General features: G+C 40.7%; 2 protein-coding genes across 3 annotated transcripts; both read right to left on the bottom strand.

Annotated features, from left to right (window-relative positions):
• Positions 1 to 4,712: 4,712 nt before the first annotated feature.
• On the bottom strand, positions 4,713 to 7,188 carry LOC110224418. Its single transcript, XM_021010476.1, has 4 exons — positions 6,615 to 7,188; positions 5,792 to 6,523; positions 5,596 to 5,723; positions 4,713 to 5,519 (listed from the first exon to the last, which is right to left on the bottom strand). The coding sequence occupies exons 1-4, from the start codon at positions 7,186 to 7,188 to the stop codon at positions 4,713 to 4,715; spliced, it is 2,241 nt and encodes a 746-aa protein (XP_020866135.1).
• Positions 7,189 to 8,939: 1,751 nt separating this feature from the next.
• Positions 8,940 to 16,360, bottom strand: LOC9327251 (ATP-dependent DNA helicase fml1). Of its 2 annotated transcripts, XM_021013092.1 has the most exons (23): positions 16,164 to 16,360; positions 15,766 to 16,078; positions 15,532 to 15,681; positions 15,363 to 15,445; positions 15,143 to 15,257; positions 14,947 to 15,038; positions 14,730 to 14,784; positions 14,525 to 14,646; positions 14,328 to 14,441; positions 14,045 to 14,238; positions 13,803 to 13,933; positions 13,645 to 13,705; positions 13,488 to 13,558; positions 13,349 to 13,398; positions 13,087 to 13,252; positions 12,824 to 12,951; positions 12,389 to 12,724; positions 12,234 to 12,300; positions 11,290 to 11,850; positions 10,504 to 10,932; positions 10,035 to 10,092; positions 9,748 to 9,894; positions 8,940 to 9,661 (listed from the first exon to the last, which is right to left on the bottom strand). In XM_021013092.1, the coding sequence occupies exons 1-23, from the start codon at positions 16,203 to 16,205 to the stop codon at positions 9,094 to 9,096; spliced, it is 4,053 nt and encodes a 1,350-aa protein (XP_020868751.1). In that variant the 5' UTR covers positions 16,206 to 16,360; the 3' UTR covers positions 8,940 to 9,093. The 2 variants fall into 2 exon arrangements, with proteins under 2 accessions (XP_020868751.1, XP_020868752.1); XM_021013093.1 differs by lacking the exons at positions 8,940 to 9,661; positions 9,748 to 9,894; positions 10,035 to 10,092; ... (8 more) ...; positions 13,645 to 13,705; positions 13,803 to 13,933 and having other exon boundaries at positions 14,147 to 14,238; positions 14,328 to 14,446.
• Between the last annotated feature and the right edge of the window lie 4,081 nt (positions 16,361 to 20,441).

Below are 20,441 nucleotides of genomic sequence, written 5' to 3'. Positions count from 1 at the left end.
TCGCATCCGGCGAAATAACCGAAATCGACGTTTCAGAGCTCGAGCCAACTCATCCGTCGGAGCAAACAGTAGAACCAGAGGAACCGTCTCCTCCTAGCAAAAAAACCAAAAGGATCCAGTCCCCTGATGTTCCTAAAGGACCGAAGAAACGAATCCAGGTGATTATGGGGGGATCCAAGCTCTTTCGGGACTCCATTAGTGCAATCAAGCAACATGAACGGAGGGCGACCCCCCCGATAATCAAGAAGGCCAGACTTACTGAGGAACAATTACCCGAAGTAACATTCTCCGAAAGCGAAACAAGTCAACTTGACAAACCACACGATGATGCTCTGGTCATAACACTCGATATTGCGCATTGCGAAGTATCTCGGGTTCTCATTGATACTGGGAGTTCGGTGGATTTAATCTTCCTCGATACTCTGACAAGAATGGGGATATCGAAGCAAGATATAAAGGGGCCACCATCTCCTTTGGTTTCCATTACTAGCGAAACTTCAATGTCACTAGGAACGATTGTGCTCCCGGTATCCGCAGAAGGCATAGTCAAAATGGTCGAGTTTACTGTGTTCGACCGTCCGGCTGCTTATAATGTTATCTTTGGAACACCCTGGATTTATGAAATGAAAGCAGTACCTTCAATGTATCATCAATGCTTGAAATTCCCTACGAAATCCGGAGTAAAGCAAATCCTGGGAAGTCAGCGAGCTACGAGGATGTGTTACATGTCCAGTCATAAGCTTAAAATTCAATAGCAACCACAGCTCAAGGTGCCTGCAAATCCCGTCAAAAAGATAAGCAGTGACCTCGTGGAGGCAGTGGTAGTTAATGAGGAGTATCCGGATCAAACTGTGAACATAGGATCGGGATTAAGCAAAACATTCCGAGTCGAACTGATAACTTTCCTAAAAAGGAATCAAAAAACTTTTGCCTGGAAAATCGAGGAGATGACTGGGATCGATACAAAAGTGATTTCACACGAGCTCAACATTGACCCGACTTTCAAACCAGTAAAACAAAAGCACAGGAAACTTGGTCCAGACCGAGCCGAGGCTGTAAATACCGAAGTTCAGCGTCTGCTCGATGCGGGTTTAATTCGTGAGGTCAAATATCCGGACTGGTTGGCAAACCCTGTCGTAGTCAAGAAGAAAAATGGGAAATGGCGGGTTTGCGTAGATTTCACCGATCTTAATAAAGCCTGTCCCAAAGATAGTTTCCCACTTCCGCACATCGATCGACTTGTGGAGTCAACTACGGGCCACGAAATGATGTCCTTTATGGATGCTTTTTCTGGGTATAATCAGATTTTGATGAATCCAGAAGATCAAGAAAAAACAGCTTTTATTACGGACCGTGGAACTTACTGTTATATAGTCATGCCTTTCGGATTGAAAAATGCCGGAGCAACTTATCAACGGTTGGTAAATATGATGTTCAAAGATCTTCTTGGTAAAACGATGGAAGTTTACATTGACGATATATTAGTAAAATCAACGATAAGCACGTTGCATATCGAGCATTTGGAGCAGTGTTTCGCAATTTTGAACCAGTTCGGAATGAAGCTAAACCCATCGAAGTGTACTTTTGCGGTTCCGTCTGGAGAATTTTTGGGTTATATTGTTACGGAGCGAGGAATTGAAGCTAATCCACGACAGTTGAACGCATTTCTGACGATGTCTTTGCCTCGTAACATCCGAAAAGTCCAGCGACTTACGGGGCGGGTTGCAGCTTTAAACAGATTCATCTCGAAGTCGACGGATAGATGTCTTCCATTCTATAATCTACTCCGGAAGGCGAACAAAAATTTTACTTGGGATGAGAACTGTGAAAAGGCGTTCAGCGAACTAAAAGATTATTTGTCAAAGCCCCCTGTTTTAGCGAAACCTGAATTCGGAGAAGAACTTTTCTTGTACGTGTCAGTATCTGATAGCGCAGTAAGCGGAGTATTGGTACGAATGGATCGGAGCGATGATACAGTCCTGTTCTCTAAATTGGCTTTGGCAGTCATCACTTCAGCTCGGAAACTAAGGCCATATTTTCAGTCTCATACGATTATCATTCTAACTACGCAACCTTTGCGAACGATTTTGCATAGTCCGAGCCAGTCGGGGAGATTGGCTAAGTGGGCAATTGAGCTAAGTGAATACGATATTCAGTTCCGAGCTAGAACAAGCTTGAAATCCCAGGTTCTTGCTGATTTTCTGATCGAGTTACCTTTGGTCTCTACGGAAGTCAAGGAAAATGAGGGACCTTGGATACTTCATGTGGACGGAGCTTCCTCAAAACAGGGTTCGGGAATTGGCGTCCGGCTACAATCCCCATATGGAGAGCTCATCGAACAGTCGTTTTGTCTCGCTTTCAATGCTCGAATAACGAAGCGGAGTACGAATCGCTCCTTGCAGGGCTTCGTCTCGCGGCGGGGATAGGCATCGCAAAATTACAAGCATTCTGCGACTCGCAACTCGTTGCCAATCAATTTTCTGGCGATTATGAAGCAAAAGATGGCATAATGGAAGCTTACCTCGCTCAGGTTCAGGAATTGAGTAAAAAGTTTCTTAGTTTCGAACTCACTAGAATTCCGCGAAGTGAAAACTCAGCGGCGGATGCTTTAGCGGCATTAGTGTCGAGTTCCGAAGTAACAGTGAGCCGAATGATCCCTGTCGAAGTAATTGAACATCCGAGCATATCAACCGGAGAGCTGAATTTTGTGACCACACAGTCTATGCATCGTAGGATGAGTGTGGAGCAAGAACCACAAAGGGTCGAGGAAGCTGAGCAGAACTCCGAAGTAGGTTCACCTCTCGGAACACCGCCAAATCCGGAACCACTGCAACCAATGCTACCGATTCCGGATTGGGGGGCAGACTGGCGGATACCCATCAGAGATTACATCCTTAATGGTATTCTTCCTGAGGATAAATGGGAAGCGCAAAGACTAAAGGCTAAAAGCGCTCGATTTAGCATTTCGAATGATATCCTCTACAGAAGAAGCATCTCGGGTCCCGACATGATCTGTATTTTTGGCCAACAAGTTCATACTGTAATAAAAGAAATTCATGAAGGGGTTTGCGGCAATCACTCCGGAGGTCGCTCTTTGGCCTTTAAGGTAAAAAGATATGGATATTTCTGGCCCACTTTAATTGCGGATTACGAGGAATACGCTCGAAAGTGCGAACAATGCCAGAAGCATGCACCTTCGATTCACCAGCCTACGGAGCTCTTGTCATCAGTCTCTTCGCCTTATCCGTTTATGAAATGGTCTATGGACATTATTGGGCCTCTCCACGCCTCGACACGCGGAGTTAAATTTGTTCTGGTCCTAACCGATTATTTCTCAAAGTGGGTAGAGGCAGCAGCTTATGTAAACATAACTCAGGTGCAAGTTCACAAGTTCATTTGGCAGGATATCATTTGTAGGCATGGGTTGCCGTTTGAAATCGTTACTGATAATGGACCTCAGTTCATTTCGGGGCAGTTCGAATCTTTCTGCGAAGAATGGCAAATCAGGCTTAGTCGATCCACGCCTCGTTATCCGCAGGGTAACGGGCAAGCAGAAGCAATGAATAAAACTGTTTTGTCTACCTTGAAGAAAAAATTGAAAGCACACAAGGGAGCTTGGTTTAACGAGTTACAAAGCGTTCTCTGGGCAATACGCACTACCCCCAGACGAGCAACCGGGGAAACGCCTTTTTCACTAGTGTATGGAATGGAAGCCGTAATCCCCGCTGAAATATTTGTGCCGAGTCCGAGAAGGATGTACAATTCACAGAACGAGGCTGCAAATAATGAGCAGATGGTTGACGTGATTGATACAATCGAAGAGCGACATGATCGTTCGTTAATTCGAATGCAAAACTACCAAAATGCCGCGGTGCGATACTACAATTCGAACGTTCGAAATCGGCACTTCGACGTTGGGACATTAGTATTACGCAAAGTTCAGCAAAATACAGCCGAAGATGGAGCAGGAAAGTTAGGCGTCAACTGGGAAGGTCCTTATCGAATTACTCAGGTAGTTCGCAATGGAGTTTATCGCCTTGAAAACATGGAAGGAAAAGCAGTCCGAAGAGCTTGGAATTCCATTCATCTGAAGAGATACTTTGTTTAAGTATTTTATTATTTTCATTATTGTAAATCGAACTACGATAGACTTGATCCCCACCTTTGGGTACGTAGGCAGCTCGAACTTCGAGTGCAGTCTCTAAATCAAATAAAATGTTTACACTCTTCTAAACATCTTTTAAAGAAGCCGAGAATTATCTCGCAATCCGTGAAACCGAGAAGACCCTCGTAACTACTTTTCTCGAAACCGAGCTCAGACCTCTGGTAATTCTTGAAAGATAAGCCTAAGTTTTACTTAGCAAAAAAGGGTCTGGTTCAACACAGACTAGGGATTTCTGCGGACTCCGAGTCCCGATCCTCATCTTTTCTATTGAGGACACCCACATAACTCTCGTTCTTAATATTTCCCTTATCCATTGCGTAATGAATTCTGAGTTCGTGTAAACTGCGTATCTCGTTGAAATCTTAAGTATTTCTTAATTTTTCGTACGTGGTATTCAAATTTCTCGAATACTCCGGATTTATAATTCAAAAGGACTTATAAAAAAAAAAGAAATATTCAAGTCTTCAAAGGGGAAAAAGCGATAAATAGGTTCGAGTTGAAAAAACAATAAGGGGGGCACACTAGCCATCACAACCCCGGAACCAGATCACTGATCCTTGACGTCGGGATCCTGCTGCATCTCCTCGGGCAGAACGGCAGCTTCGAAGTCCTGGCCAGTCATGAGATCCCTGTTAGTTCCGAACTCATCAATCGCGACATCATCTTTGGGAAGAGATGTCTCTTGCACGGGCTCTGGGGGAGTCGCTACAAAGAGATGAGTAAACTCATTTGGTTGTGGTCTGAGAGCGCTTACCTCGTGAGCCTTCTTCTCAGCCTCTTCCTCATCTTTCTTTACCGACTCTAGTTCGGCTTTGATGTCCGGAATCTCTCCCTTCAGAATCTCCTCAAGAAGTTCTCGGTTCGCCCGAGTCTCGGCAAGACGCATCCTAATCATCTCGTTATCGCTTATGGCCTTGTAGTAGGTCTCATGCTTCGAGGCGAGTCCGCTATAGAGTTCACGGAGCCTCATCCTTTCATCTTTATTCGCTGCTGCGAGCTCCTCGTCCCGTTTCTCAGCAGCGATATCGCACCATTCCTCGCTTTGCTTAACTTCAGCTTCCAGCGAGGTAATCTTGCCACATGCCTCGATATATAAGTTCTTCCCGATCTTCAGCTTCTCGGAAAGATCAGTCTTGGCAATCTCAAGAAGGTTGCAGCGACCCTCGGCCTCCAGCATTCGCTCCCGGATCTCGTTCGCCTTTGCCACCGCCCTGGCATTTTCCTCCTCCATCTCCTTGAGTTGACGGATCTCATCTTCGAGTTCGGCAACCCGAGCCCTGAGGCCGTCCAGCTCGTTAACAGGAAAGAGGTGGGACTCGTGGCAGGAGAAGGTGGTGTTGTACTCGAGCATTAACTGTCAAAACAAAGATTCATGAGGACACAAAGAAAAGTTCTTATTTTTATATAAGGAGAAAAGTTCAAAGTATTACCTCTCCGAGTTTATCAGCGGAGCGAAAGTAGTTCGCTCTGTTGACCTCCTTTAAGTCACTAAAGGGAGGAATCCTCATCCCAACAGGAGTAAAGTTCCTCATAAAATCAGCTGGTGACTTCGGAGGAGCTGTTAAAATAAAAAAAAAACGTCAAAATGAAGTCAAAGTGAGAGAAATACGAAGTGACTCTACTTACCAGTAGGGATCGGAATCTCCTGATGGACGGATCCCCGGTTCTCAGAATCCCGCGAAGGCAGGACAAGAAGCTGAGTTGGCAGATCGGACTCTGGGGCCCGTTGTGAATCTCCTCTTTCTTCTGGTTTTGACCCCAGCCTAGTTCCAGCGTCCTCGGAAGGGTTTTTCTCGTCGTTCAGACGAGAACGACTCTTGCGTTGAAGGGAAGGAACTTTAGATTCCTCGTTCCTGCGTTTCCTTGAGGAGGTTGCACTGTGGCCTCCTTCAGAAATTTCTTTTTCCCGAGAAGATCGGGTGGAGCGAGAATCCGAGATCCGGATTATGTCTTTTCCTGAAGACACCTTCCTTTGATCGCGATGATCAGAGGTCTTCGACTCGGAAACCGGATCTACGGTACCCGAACTCTTTCCTTTACCAGATGAAGATCTGGCTTTCCCGTCATCCAAGGCCTTCACCATCCTGGCCTTATCTTCTTTCTCTCTCGCTTCTCTCGCCTTTTCCCTTTCCTTCTGGAGCTTCTTCTCTTCGCGATAGGAAAGTGGAGACATGTTAGTGGCAACAGCAGGGGAGGAGGGAGGGGTGGAAGAAATGAGGTCGGACCGCGAGTAAATTCGGGCACACGAACTCCGGATGCGTTCACAGGTGAACAATTCCCACGAGAGGTCGCTGCGATTGCAAATCTTTACGAATTGCTCCGCAAAGGTATGAGAAAGTGGCTTCTTCGGGAACTTGACTGCAAAAGACAAAAGAAAAGGTTTAGTTCGTTGAAAAGCAAAGTTAGGAGGAAAAAAAAATGCAATACAATCCCTAAAAAGCCATCTAACCCGGACGATGTGTCCATTCTCGGACAAAAAACTCTGTGTTCGGACCATAGGAGAATTCGTCAACAGGGAAAAAGAAATATGATTTCCTCCATTTCTCGTCTTTCTCAGGGAAGCCCGCGAAGACTCTGAATTTACTTCGCGGACTGAGAAAGAAGGTCCCCGAAGTTCTCCCTTTCTTCTTTGTGTACAACTGAAAGATGTCGGAGAGCGTGATCCGGTATCCATTCTCTTCAGCAAGAGTCTGAAGACAGAGTACTACCCGAACTAAATTTGGGCAGAGTTGAGGTAGGGCAATCCCTAGTTCGTGCATAAGCTCTACCAGAATCCCCGGAAGAGGAAAAGACAGACCGCACTCCGAGAAGAATATTTCGAAGGCGCAGCTGTGATTGATCGGAGGAAACTCGGGAGATTCCTTTGATTCTGGAGCTATCAGCTTAACTTGACGTGGGATCTCGCAGGCGCCTTTCATCAAGGCTAGCCTTTTATCGTCGAGGTCCGAGGAGAAGTATTTCCCGAACTCACCTTCCATGATGAAGCATTCACTTCGAATTTTCTTGCTTTTCCTCGGAGCCATAACACAATCAAGGAAAATCTGGAAGCGTGAGAAGATCTGGAACTGAAATAACTTCAAAAAAGACGCTTCAAGAACAACTTCGAAGATCTTCGTGGAAACCCAGAAACCGGGAAGATTAAGCGGTCGATGTTCTTCGGAAGACGGTTGCGATTCACCGGAATATCAAGAACACGGCGGAGGAGATGAAGAACAGCGAACGATTTCGGAGTAGAGGGCTGAAAATCTAAGAAATCTTTTAGATTTCTGGCCTAAATCTAGCACGGAACTAATCTAGGGCGGTGAACTAACACGAATCCGAAACTAAATAGCAAGAACTAAGCGTAATCAGAAGAGTGTTAAGAGAGAAAAGAGGAGAGGGTTCGGTACCTTAAATAAGCAGACGACGAACTATGAATGAACTTGAAGCGGTTGTACAGAACCCGAAGAGTCCAAACGAATATTTATAGGAGTCTCTAGCGGGAATATGGAAACCCTAGGAACTCGAAACGCCGCCCTCATCCCGAGAAGAATCCCTCGATCCGCGGGAAAATTTATACCCTAAGATCTCGAAACGTCACTTCGGTCGAGGAACAAAATCCCGGGGAAAGCGGAATTAATGACGAAATCTCCGAGCCCGAGAAGAGTTTGTTATTTAAAGTATCCCGAAGTGAATACTTCGGAACACTTGGGGGGCAAACTGTTGTTGTCGGATCCCGCAATTCGGATCCGGCCCGGAAAGGTAGTGGATCAATAAGACGAAGTGGGCCGTCGGCCCAGGTCCAAGGGACGAAAAGAGTGGCCCAATAAGTTCTAGCCCAGTTCGAGTAAAACGTCGGGATCTCACGAATTAAATGAAAGGCGGGTTGCACGGGATCTGGTAGATCGGGAAGATTCGAAACGGAGGCAATAATGAAGGCGAGATCTGCGGCTTGATGAGCGACTTCGGTTTCGAATCATGTAATTATAAATAGAAAACGAAAACCATTGTATGAGGGGGACCGAATTCTAGAGCAATAAACAGATACATATACTTCACTCTTTTGTTTTCTTTTTCTCGATTGTTATTCGAATTAGCAAGGCTAGGCGACCCGATACACATCTTAAAATTTGTATTGCGGATTCCGACATCCACATTCGTAACATATATCAAACCCAAGAATGGAGTTTATCATGATGATGGATTGTCAATCCACGTTGAGCTGATGAAAACTTGTCCACAGCATTTTAATTCTGGAGTAGGAGGATTGAATAGCCTTGTTTCGATTCTCAAAAATGGCGGCGTAGTGAAATCGTATGGTTTTGAATACTACAACCAAGAGATGAAGAAGCTAGAAGAGAAGTTGAGGTCTGCCAAGGAATTTTCAGAGGCAAATGGGTTTGTGAGGGATGAGATCAAGTCTAACATTTTTCACTTGTGGAAGTCTCTCTTTGAAACAACACCGGAAGTGATAAACCCTAATAAGCCTATACTATTTGAGCTGTTTAGGCCTGTCCGGGACGAAGATCTCCGTCGTCGTCTTGCTTCTTTACTCATATGAATTAGAGTTTCTTAGATTGGATGATCTTATTTTATCGCAGATTGTTATTCCGCTTATAATTATTAAAAAATATCGATCCAATAATGGGTTATCTAAATAAATTTAAGACAAAAGTTATGAGTAGAGAATTAAGAAGATGGTAAAATCATGTTACATTAAACTTTCTATTTTTATATTGTTTGACCAGTAGAGAATTAGAGTCATGTTGGTGTCATGATTACTTCAAACACTAAGTATTCAACGATTTGAGACTTTGATTTTAACCATGTGCACTGGTTTAAGGACTTTACTTCATTAATACACCAAACATACATCCAAATATCTATGCTCTACTGTCTCCTTTGTCAATCTATACACATAACTTAGTATCTTCGTATTAGAAGAAGAATCACCACAGACCAAGATCAAAAGATGGCGCATCTTTCTCCACACCATCACTCCTCTGCATGCCTGGATTTGGTATAACCGTTGCTGCATCTTCCTTCTCTTTTGCTTCTGACCTCTGTTTAGACAATAACAATGTGGCTTGTGCTTCCATGGCATCAAAGTCTAGTGTTGCGAAGAATGCATCATCATCATCGTGGACACCATCATTGTACTCTAATGCACCTGCATTGCTTCTCACGCCTTCATGGCTTTCTTTCTCTGTGGTTTGTGCTGCAAACTTGCTCTCTAAGTTAATCACGGGGACATTCCCTGAGTTGCATAAGCTGAATTTCCTTTTCCGGCTCTCTGATGAGATTTGTACTACCGAAAAGTCTCCTATGACCATTGCATCTTGGTTTGACTCAGAGTTTGTTGTTTGTGGGGTTCGAAGAGACGAGGACAATGATTTATCTGAGTCGCTTCTGCTCTCATTTATTCTCTTCAAGGGTCCAGCAGAATAGGGACTCGGACTTGATGCGGCTAAATCACGAAACCTCGCCGGTAATGGTGACTGGCTGAGAAGAGAACGTCTGTGGAAGGATACCTTGTGATTTTTAGTAAGCTCATTGACCATTTTACTCACAAACAGAAGAAATATATTTTCGATCCTATATACCTGTAAACAGCCATCATGTCAACTTTACCAGACTCGGCTTGAGTATTTGCTGTAGGCATTGTCCCGTCATCTATGAAACTATCTTCAAATGAATCGCCAGTCACATCTTCGTTCTCATCAGCCGACATTTCTGCTCCCGAAGAGACCCTGATCAAAATAGAGAGGTTTTTAAACAACTAACATCAACTCTGTATTCAGAAAACTACAATTGTTATGTTGTCTCTCGCTGTTTTGTGGAAGTAAGAAAGACCATCAGATGTTGATTTTTAGATTAGATAAGAACTTACTCAGCTTCTTCGTCAATGAAGACTTGGACATCATCATCTATGATCATCTTCTTCTTACCTTAAGACACAGAGCAACCAAGCAGCAATCATTCAAACAGATCAACATGACAAATGTTTCAATTCTCTCAGCACATCGAGACTTTTATCTAAAGCAAATGTTTACGGAAAACTATTATTTTAACTGAAAATGGACTCTTCTCTTTTTTTGTCACCAATGCAAAAGAAACAGAAGAAAGTGTAAACCAACTCTCAGCACTTTTCCACTTCACTTTGACACCGGCAACATTCTAGTCTAATTATGCCTGGTATATCGTTAGATGGTTATAATAAGATCTTATGGATTCCTAATCAACCAAACCAAGTGGCGAGATTCTGGTGATGTTAAGCAACATCAGAATCCATAAATTTCGGTCATTGTCAACTCTCAAGTTATTTCAATGTAGTAAAAAGAAAACACAGAACCAGTTACCTCTAATGAGCTTTTTACGTCGAGAACGAGATCTGATATGGTCTGCCTCTTTAATACCAGGATTATTCTCCTTTACAGCACTCGAGCAATCGCCAAGTCTACGTAGTCTCTTCAACTTTCGAGGCTGTCGAATAGTTTCTGACTTTTCTCCAGAACTCACCCGCCAATCTTTACTAGCACTGCTGTTTGTGTTGGTGAGATTAGCCAAGGGAGTTCTCCACTCGTCAGGAATGGGAGAAACAGCCAAGCATTCTGTTCCGTTGGCCGTACCTACCTCCTTCTGAGGAGTTCTCAATTCATTGGTTGTAGACGCATGCTGAATCTTTGTCTCAGGGGAAGAAGGCTCTCCTGCCAATTCGTTACTTAACCTCATGGGTGAAGAAACCTGAGGAAAATCAAGGTCTTCTCTGTTTGCTTCATTTGCAACTCCTGCAGCATTAAAGATCTTATTAGAACATAATAACTTCTTATGGTTAGGCAGTTCCATTGGTAGTTGCTAAAGGTAAGTTTTTCTTTCCGCTAATAAAATAGGATTAGAAAACTTTATAGATATGTCGAAGTAAATGTGTTGTCTGAATTTTTTAAATACAGTCCTGTTCTCTAAAATACTTATCAATAGAATTATGTATATATTGTAGAACTTTACGTATATATAAAACTTCTCTACTACCAGAGTTCTGTGGTTGAAGCCTATTGCAACAGCAACCCAAACACCATATGATTGATCCTTTCCATATGTTGGGGCTCAAAAGAAGTTATACTAAATATTCAAGAAATAACACTAACCTTGGTCATAGACAGGTGACTCTGGAACAACACCACTCTTGATGAAATTAGTGAGTCTTGGACTAAGCTCCAAGCCCTCCCAGTCGTCTTCATCCGATGATAACACAATTTCTCCAACAGAATTCCCAACATCTTCTTGACCTACACTGGTGGAGTGCCTTTTCACATGGCTATGATTCTCTAGTGTCTTGTCGGCACCGTCTGGCGAGAATCTTTCTTTTAACTTCTCTGAAATATTATCTTGCCGATGTTTTGCCGGAGTATCTATCGGAACTGAATCAATGTGGGAAATATTCTGGCAAGAATGTTGTTTTTCTGTTTTAGGCAGAGGCATATTTTCTGACTCCAGAACATTAGAAAAGAATGAAAGAGGAACTGGCATTACGAAGACCTTCCCCAGAGTATCAACGGCTGCACATTCTGAACTGAAAAGATAACAGTGTGTGGGTGAAGATTCTTCGTAATCTTTCTCTGTAGTCTCTAAGGTGCTTGTGGGAGATTCAACTTGTTTTGCCTTTCTCTGTGATGTGTTGACTTCCAACTCACGGAAACAGTGTAAATCTGCACATTAATAAAATAGAAGGGTGTGTTTCAACATTACAACGAAAGGCCTGATTTTCATAGATTTGCAAAGCAAAGATACATTATTGACCAGACAATAAGCTATTGATCGAAGTGACATGATGCTATATAAAATACGTTCATACTATATCCAACACCATTCAGAAAGATATTACCTAAAGAGAGCAGAGAGTACATCCTAAAATACACTTTTTGGTCATTGTCGTTGTATATAATGATTGATAGCTTATAGACTATAGACCTCCTACTGGCTGATAGCTTATAAGCCTATAGCCTCCTACTAGCTGGTTTTAAGAATAAATTCTATATCCATGCAACTGTTAGAATTGATACTTCAGCAAGATCAATGAGACTATATTTACCTTTTGGATCATTAGTAACCCTCAGACCTGTATCAAGCTCTTCTCTTTCACCCAAAGGAGCTCCAAACTATTACAGTAAGTGATTCCACGTAAGTGAAAAGAGAATTCACAGAAAGCAAGGAAAGATCAAATTTTACCAGGATTATGAACCACACCTCAGTGAAGAAACTTTTACTCTGCTCTGAAAAAGTTGGCTCTTGCAAATGCTGCATAGCGTCAATTAACATGCCTGTTTGACGTGAATGCATTACTTTGTGCACTTTGGATGGCAATGTCTGGAAGTGAGGGAACGCAATTAAGGACACTCTCAACTTTTCCTCATCGGGGTTGTTGTAATACTTAGCGAGCATATCCATTTCTGCAGATGTAAGCTTTTTCTTGAAAGCTGGAGTCTCAGTGGCATACTCATCTTGTAGTTTCGTTCCACGTGGAATGAATTGCTTGATTGAAAACTCAACATGCTGAACTTCTGGCTTATAAACATGGGGAATCTATAATAACACATGACAGGGATATATGAAGTTAAGAGATGTAGAAAACTGAAGCAACAAGGTAAGGAAAACAAATTATCAAAAAAGAAAAGCTCTTACCATCCTTGGACTAGGATGAAAATTAAAACTATTTGTTCCTCCATTACGCATGTGTTTTTTAATGGCCCGTCCACTTGCTTGCTTTCGCATATAGCTGTTCTTTTCTGATCCTTCACAAGCAAGAACTAGTAAAGGCTAGTCAAGGAATGGAAAGTGTAACTTCAAAAACTTCGCATATAGAGTTCCAATGAAAAGTGTAACTTCAAAGATTTGTAATGGAAAGATCAATGAGAAGTGCATAAATCAAGCAAGCTAAAGGATATCAACTCGACCATTATTTTTCCTTCCGGTTCTTCCCATGCGTTGAATCATCCTCAGAGGGGATACATTAGCATCAAAACATATAACTAGGTCAACTTCCATGATATCCAAGCCTTCTTCACCAATAGATGTTGCGACAATAACATTGAACCCCCCAGCTCTAAATTTCTGTTGGAAAAATGAGTTTATCATACAAGAGATGGTAAAAGAAAACAAATCAAAGTTCAAATATTTATAAAATCAGATACGGGGAAACAGACATACCTCCAAAACAGCCTGCTGAACTTTTTGTGACTGCCCTTTCAGTGTCTTACCTGCACGAAACATATATTTCAATTAGAATTGATACTTCTGTCATTCTGTGTAACTGGAATTTCTAGATGTAAAAATCAGAGTAACAAACCTGAACTTTGACCAATAAACTCGGTTGCTTTGACCACATCTCCAATATTACTTAATGCGTTCATTATGTCTCTGAAGATTAACGTAATCAGATGAATGCAAACGAAGAAATATGATGAGCAAGTAAACAACGGAACACAAACAACAATTATACAGACCTTACGCTTCCTCTGAAATTTGAGAAAATAATGACCCGTGATGTCCTTGGATCTTTCACTTCTGCAGCCATAGAATAAGATCATATCAATGTTCAGTTGTAAAAAAACAGCTGAGAAGTAACATCAACTCCAGATCATAATTTCAAAAGAAAACATACTGAAATGATCAACTAGTATTTCTAACATCTTCGACAATTTTGGGCTTGGTGCTCCATGTGACAACCTTTGCTGCATCAAAAGCTTTGTCTTCCTAATATCTTCATTCTTACTCATCAACCTAGCAAATGGCCTGCAAAGGGTGATAGTTTTAGACGATGCTCTTGATATCAAAAGCTGTAATACCTAAAACCACTGAAGGCATCCCAAAAAATCAGTTCAACAGAAGAAAGTAAGAGCATACCCTTCTTTCAATTTCTCTTCTAGCATCTCATATGCTGGTCTTATTCCATGACTAGAAAGGAGCTTACGAATATGATAAAGAGTGATAAGAGCTGAAAAGCAAGATTCTACATCTCCGTGATTTACATGGGGAAGGCCTGGTAGAGGTGCTTGACGAAACTTATCCCTTGCCATAAGTACTTCGTGTGGACTTAACTGTCAAACATGAGTTGATGTTTGCGTGGATAAGAAAATGTGGGCATTGACGCTATTGGTGAAACAGATATAAGGATTGAGGCACATACAGTCTGTAAATCTCTATTTAGATTAACCCCAAAGTTTTTAAGCCTGACTGCATACGGACGTATAACATCAAAGAGGCGTTTCGATACATCATCTGCATCTTGACCCAAGGGAACCTGCTCTGCCAGAAAGATGCTAAAATTATTAGACATGAATTTGGAAAGCAACACAATTGGAAAATGCAGAAACCAGCTTGAACCTCGATTAGTTCTAATTTTCTGTCGTGGACATAAGGGCAAACATCATGGTCACTCTCATTTCGATATTCAAGTGTGGATATCTGCAAATTATCAATGATACCCTGGATGGCCAGTGTCTTTGCTGAAAATAACATCTACGGTTAGCGGATGCAGAAATATAATAACCCCCAGCACCACAAAAAAAAACGAAAGTCAATCACTTACATCCAGGAGTTGCAGTAAGAGCCAGTATTCTCAATTGTACTGGTACCGCCATCAACTAAAAGTTAAAGGGCATTAGTTGGTACCTTCACCTTGATCATTTTTACATGAATAAAGAGAAAGAAAAGAAACACATAGAGATGCTCCAAGATATGAAAAAGAACATGTTCAGGGCAAAGGCAAGTTACTTAAAAGTCCAAACACTAAAAGAAAAACCAACCTCACGAACTACAACACAATAAGAATAATTTCCTAACGCTCGATGTGCCTCGTCGATCACCAAACAAACCAAGTAGTTAGTAAGACATGTTCCTGAAAGGGACGGCTTTTGTGATCAAATGGTAATTTGAGACCAAATTAAATAAGCATTAAGAGGTTTCAGCTCAGAATTTTGATAGAATAAACCCGAGCATCACCTGACTGTATATCCTTCTCTAACACTTGAGGAGTGACAAAGAAAACCCGTTTGCTTTTCCACAAGAAGGCTCTTTTTGAAGGGCATGTCTGTCCCGTCAAGTCAATTGTCCATTCCTGCAGTCAATTTAACCCAAATTTCTCAAAAATATATCTAAAAGTTCTCAATATCTGGAGAGTCAACACAACAAATGGAGAATCTGTTTAAAGAGAGTTACATACTTGTGGTATTCCCACAATATTATGACATGCCTCAATCTGCTGCATCACAAGAGGCCTAGAAGGCGCCGCAAATACAATTTTACCTATGAACAACAACAATTACAGCTTTCAGTTACATTCCTAAATCACTAATCAAGAGATTTTCATAGCTACTTCATGAAACTTCTACCTTCTGGAAACCATCTGAAGTAATTATACATAACAACTGCAGCTATAAGCGTTTTACCAAGTCCGGTCGGCAAAGCCACCAATGTATTCGAAAACAAAGCGGTCTTCGTTATAGCAAACTGATAATCTCTAAGAGGAACACTCCCATTCACTGAAACACCAAAACACACAAACACATTATTCATCCCCACACCACAACTTACAAAGATTTATCAAAAGTTACAATCTCCCAAACCTGGATAAATCCAAGTTTTAGCTGCCTCAGGATCAATCCCAACTAAAGGACTTTTATCGTCATCGTTACCACCACATTCAAATTCATCAAAATTCGACTGGGAAACAACTTGATTCTCCGGTCTATGCTCGGTTCTTCCGATGAATTTATCGAGAGTAGATTGTCTTTTCGCAGGAGGCTTAGTGCTATTTCCTGTAATTGGAGGATGAGCCAAAGGAGTGAAATGGGAAGAAGAAGAAGAAGAAGAAGAAGCATTGGAGGTTTTTAGACAAGCCAAGTCGATTTCTTTGACTGCTGCTTCCCAATCGAACTCCTGTAGGAGAAAACCCAGAAGTTGAAAAATTGAAAAATTGATTCAAACAACGATTTCAAAAACCCAGAAAGAGATTTTAACTCACTTCGTCTTCTTCGATGGTTTCTATTGGAACCCTAGATCCCATTTCTGGGGAATTACTTGATTCTCTGTAAGAATTTAGGTTTATGAAATTTCTACTCTTTTACGATTTCGCATGAATCTTTAGATTTCAGATTTTAGGTTCAGTGGTTTTGTCGTCGTTCTTTGGAAGAAACCCTCGACGAAGAGACAAAGAGATTGGCGGGCAAATTTTGGAAAAAAAAAAAAATATAGAGAAAATTCTCGGGAAACAACCCGAAAAAACCGCCATCTAATTTTTTTTGGCCGTTTAATACCTATAGTATTAAATTTGGAATAAAAATACCTCATTTAGTTTCGGTTGCCTTTTAAAACCTTAGTTTTTAAAAAAATGGTAAAATCGAACTTCCGAGTTAACGGTCGTTAAGTTTGCTAACGGAAACACTAACTGTGGTTAAAACTTAACCCATGGTATTTAAACTATATATATACTATCTCTTTTCAAGCCTTAAGTATATACTGTCTTCGTCAAATGGTAAAACGTGTGTTACCTATTCGAAATAACGTGGGTTCGAATCCCCGATCGTCCTTTTTAGACGTTTTTTAATTTTTTTCTTAATTTTTTTTCCTCCTTCTTCTCTTTTGTCTTCCTCTTCTTCTTACTGAACAATGCCTTCAAGACCAAATCCTAAACCCAGAAACTCAGAGCAAATCCATCATAAACTTCTCTTTTGTTTTATTCTCCTACTATTCAACAAAATCTGGAAATGAAACAAAAGCAATTCTCGATCTCTCCGGAAACTAGATCTACCCAGAAGTGTCTACAACATCTCAGATCCGCATTTGAAGCTCACAAATTAATCTTAGTGTAACACATGTGAATCAGATCTCGACTAATCTATGTAATTTGAGATCGACAAATATTGTCATCTAGAAACAAAATAGAAAAATGGGGCTAAGAGAAAGCGGGCACTAAAATGAAACTTCGATCAGATGCGGGTATAAAATCGAGAGCCGGCAAACCGTTTCTGGTTCTAGAAGCCATCGAAAAACTAACTTCACTCCATCTTCCCACCCATTCTGTCGATCAAATGGATCAGAAGAAACTGAAGACATATGTTTTTCGATGACGAAGAAGATGAAGTAAAAAAAAAAAAAAATTAAAACGTCTTTAGGATTCGAACTCAAGTTCAATAGGATAGGCAACCCAAGTTAAACCACCTGACTAAGACGATATATACATAAATCTGCAAAAAGAGGTTATATATATACTTAAACATCGTGGGTTAAGTTTTAACCGCGGTTAGTGTTGCCATTAACAAAGTTAACGGTCGTTAACTCGGAAGTTCGATTTTACCATTTTTTAAAAAACGAAGGTTTTAAAAGGCAACCAAAACTATATGAGGTATTTTTATTCCAAATTTAATACTACATGTATTAAACGGCCAAAAAAAAATTACATGGCGGTTTTTTCGGGTTTTTTCCCGAAAATTCTCCAAATTTAAAATCTCCAAATGCAACTATATTTTTTTTTGGTGTGAAAGAGATAGACAATGCCTCCTTTAATTTATTAAAAAGTGAATAATAAAGTTACAAACGAACACTTCGGGGCTACGAAAACCCACGAGCATCCTGTAACAATAACGGATAAATATTTTTCGGGCATGAATCCAAGAGGTACAAACCCAAAAGTCGAGAAAATGCATAGTTCGCTAATCCATCGGCAAGATGATTAGTTTTCCTATGCACATGTGATATTCAGACTGTTTGAAAGAAAGCCATAGAACAATCGTATTAGGCAAGACAAGGGATGAGTATCACTTATCCCCGTCTTGAGAAACCCCACCACCATCTCCGAATCCACATCTAACTCCAACTTCGCAATCCGTTTGTCCCAAGCTAGATAGAGCCCATAGTAAACCCCCCCCCCATAACTCTGCCAACGGTGCCGAACAGACTCCAATATTCAAGGTAAATCCCTGAATCCATTGTCCCTCTCCATCCCTCAGAACTCCACCTCCCGTTGCTAAACCTGGATTTCCGTGTAATGCACCATCCATGTTTAACTTTACCCAACCTACCGAAGGAGGAGTCCAAGCAATCATTCTATTGACTCTTGTAACCTGCCCTGATCCTGCCCAAATACCACGCCTCATAGACCTCCTTTGCTTGATTCTTCACAAAGCAGACTCTATCACGATACTTCCCATTTACACCAAATATGTTGCCACACCTCCACTTCCACCCCCACCATGCTGCCATACCAAAGAGTGTAGTCCAAGATGTATCTTATCTCATGGTAACATCACCAAGATTCCCAGAATCCATTCAAGTAACAACTGATCAAAAAACATTCGCCTCTTACTTGGTGGAACAATTCGGTCCCAAATACCTGACATTGCTAGGCAATCTCTTAGAACATGTAATATTGTTTCTTCGCCGCTCTTGCAAACCTGACAGATACCCGAGTCACACAAGCGCCTTCTTTGCCTTTCTTCATTTTGTCATGACTATATGGTTCACTGCTAACCAAAAAAAAAAAAATCTAAATGCAACTATATTTATTTATTGGACATATTAAATCAATGATTTTAATTTTCTTTCAAAGTTTTTCTTACTAAATTGGCGTGATTTTCTAAAAAGTTTTGGTAATTTATCTTGTTGGATTTTGTATTTCGTAAAATTGTTCAAAATCCAAAGTTATTAGATTAGTTATTCATAAAATGTTTTTATTAACTCCCTAATGATTGGAATAAATGAATTTCGTGATAATATATAAAAATTAATATAAAATATGAAATTTTGTATTTTAACACACTTTTACAAACATTTTTTAGTTGCCACTTTTTGAAACACTTTTTACATTGTTATTTGTGTCCCTTGTTATTTTTAATACTATCAATTTTCTCCCAACCAAACTGGTTTGTTACTAATATTCTAGTCTAATCTTTTGAAACTCTAATCAGATTTGCTTGTGTTTTAGTTTCAAGAAAAAAAATTCATGTGCTCTCTTTTTCATCTTCTTCCTCTCTCTCTTTCCTCCACCATTTTCTCGTTGAATAAATCACTAGTGTTAGATTGAGATTTTAACTAAAGAAAAGGGTAAAAATAAAACTAAGTGTTGGTCTATGGTCGGTTTGCATCCATGATTATGTAGCATATCGAACCGATTTAGTTAACCGATTATTTGGGAAGTTAATTATCAAAGAATACGAAAGTCATTTGTGTTTCTTCATGAAGTCACTTATCTTTATCTATAAAATGAAGATTGCATAAAGACACGATAAATAACTCTGTGATCATTGACACAAAGTGAGAATTCTAGAGAAAGAGATAAACATTTTTGATATAAAAAGCTTCGAGAGATCAAAAGAAGGGCACTTGAAGGGTGGCATGTGATTGATTTCCGTATGTGTCTCAACCCTGATCTCCACGTAGATTCCCAATCAATTTTGTACCATAGTTAGGCCTGGGCATAATACCCGAACCCGAAGAACCGAACCGAACCCGACCCGAAATACCCGAACCCATTTTACTTCGGTTCCGGCTAATTATCCGATCGGGTTCTGTTTTCAAATAACTGTGGGTATCGGGTATTACCCGAACCGAACCCGATACCCATGAGTACTTTTTATTACCCGAACATATATACACATATGAGGACATATATGCACTAATAACTTGAATTTGTGACTTGTTTAATGATTTAAGTTATGAAAAAAACTCAAAACAAGGTTTACTTCTTGTTTTATATTATTGTCTTAAGGAACAACTTGTTATAATTTCAGATTTTTCGGGTTTTATGGATACTTTTATGTATGTTTGGGTATATTTGGACAAAGTTTGGGTAAGTAGTACTCAAACCCGAAATAGTTTTGGTTATTTATGGGTTCTTTAACCAATACCCGAATTACTCGGACCCGAAGTGAACTCGAACCGAACCCGACCCGAAATTGTACATATAACCCAACGGGTCCAAAATTTCTAACCCGAATCCGAAAGACCCGACCCGAACCCGACCCGAATACCCACATGCCCAGGCCTAACCATAGTGATTACTAAACTGATCAAAGCATATATTCCGGTTTAATGCTTCCGCATAAAAGAATAACACCACTATCACCGATGTCTTTTTTCTATTTTTTTCATAAGCCACGTCCCTGTACATATCTAGTACTAGTAGTTTTATACCTTACAATAATCAGCATAAGACATCTGGAGTAATTTTCACCTAAAGTTTTTATAAACTGAATTTGTTTTTTGAAAACAATACAAATTACCTACTTTAAAACTCAATGAAAAT

The sequence above is a fragment of the Arabidopsis lyrata genome, assembly GCF_000004255.2.
Source record: "Arabidopsis lyrata subsp. lyrata unplaced genomic scaffold ARALYscaffold_1, whole genome shotgun sequence".
NCBI classification, from domain to species: Eukaryota; Viridiplantae; Streptophyta; class Magnoliopsida; order Brassicales; family Brassicaceae; genus Arabidopsis; species Arabidopsis lyrata.
The sequence above is the reverse complement of the archived record's forward strand: the minus strand, read 5'-3'. Positions and strand labels throughout refer to the sequence as shown.

Coding starts and splice junctions, on each gene's coding strand:
- LOC110224418 (XM_021010476.1), bottom strand. CDS start 7,188: ATGGCTCCGAGGAAAAGCAAGAAAATTCGAAGTGAATGCTTCATCATG. Junction 5,724..5,791: donor GGAGATTCCGATCCCTACTG/GTAAGTAGAGTC, acceptor TTATTTTAACAG/CTCCTCCGAAGTCACCAGCT. Junction 5,520..5,595: donor CCGCTGATAAACTCGGAGAG/GTAATACTTTGA, acceptor TTGTTTTGACAG/TTAATGCTCGAGTACAACAC.
- LOC9327251 (XM_021013092.1), bottom strand. CDS start 16,205: ATGGGATCTAGGGTTCCAATAGAAACCATCGAAGAAGACGAA. Junction 15,258..15,362: donor ATATTGTGGGAATACCACAA/GTATGTAACTCT, acceptor AATTGACTGCAG/GAATGGACAATTGACTTGAC. Junction 14,442..14,524: donor GAAAATTAGAACTAATCGAG/GTTCAAGCTGGT, acceptor CTGGCAGAGCAG/GTTCCCTTGGGTCAAGATGC.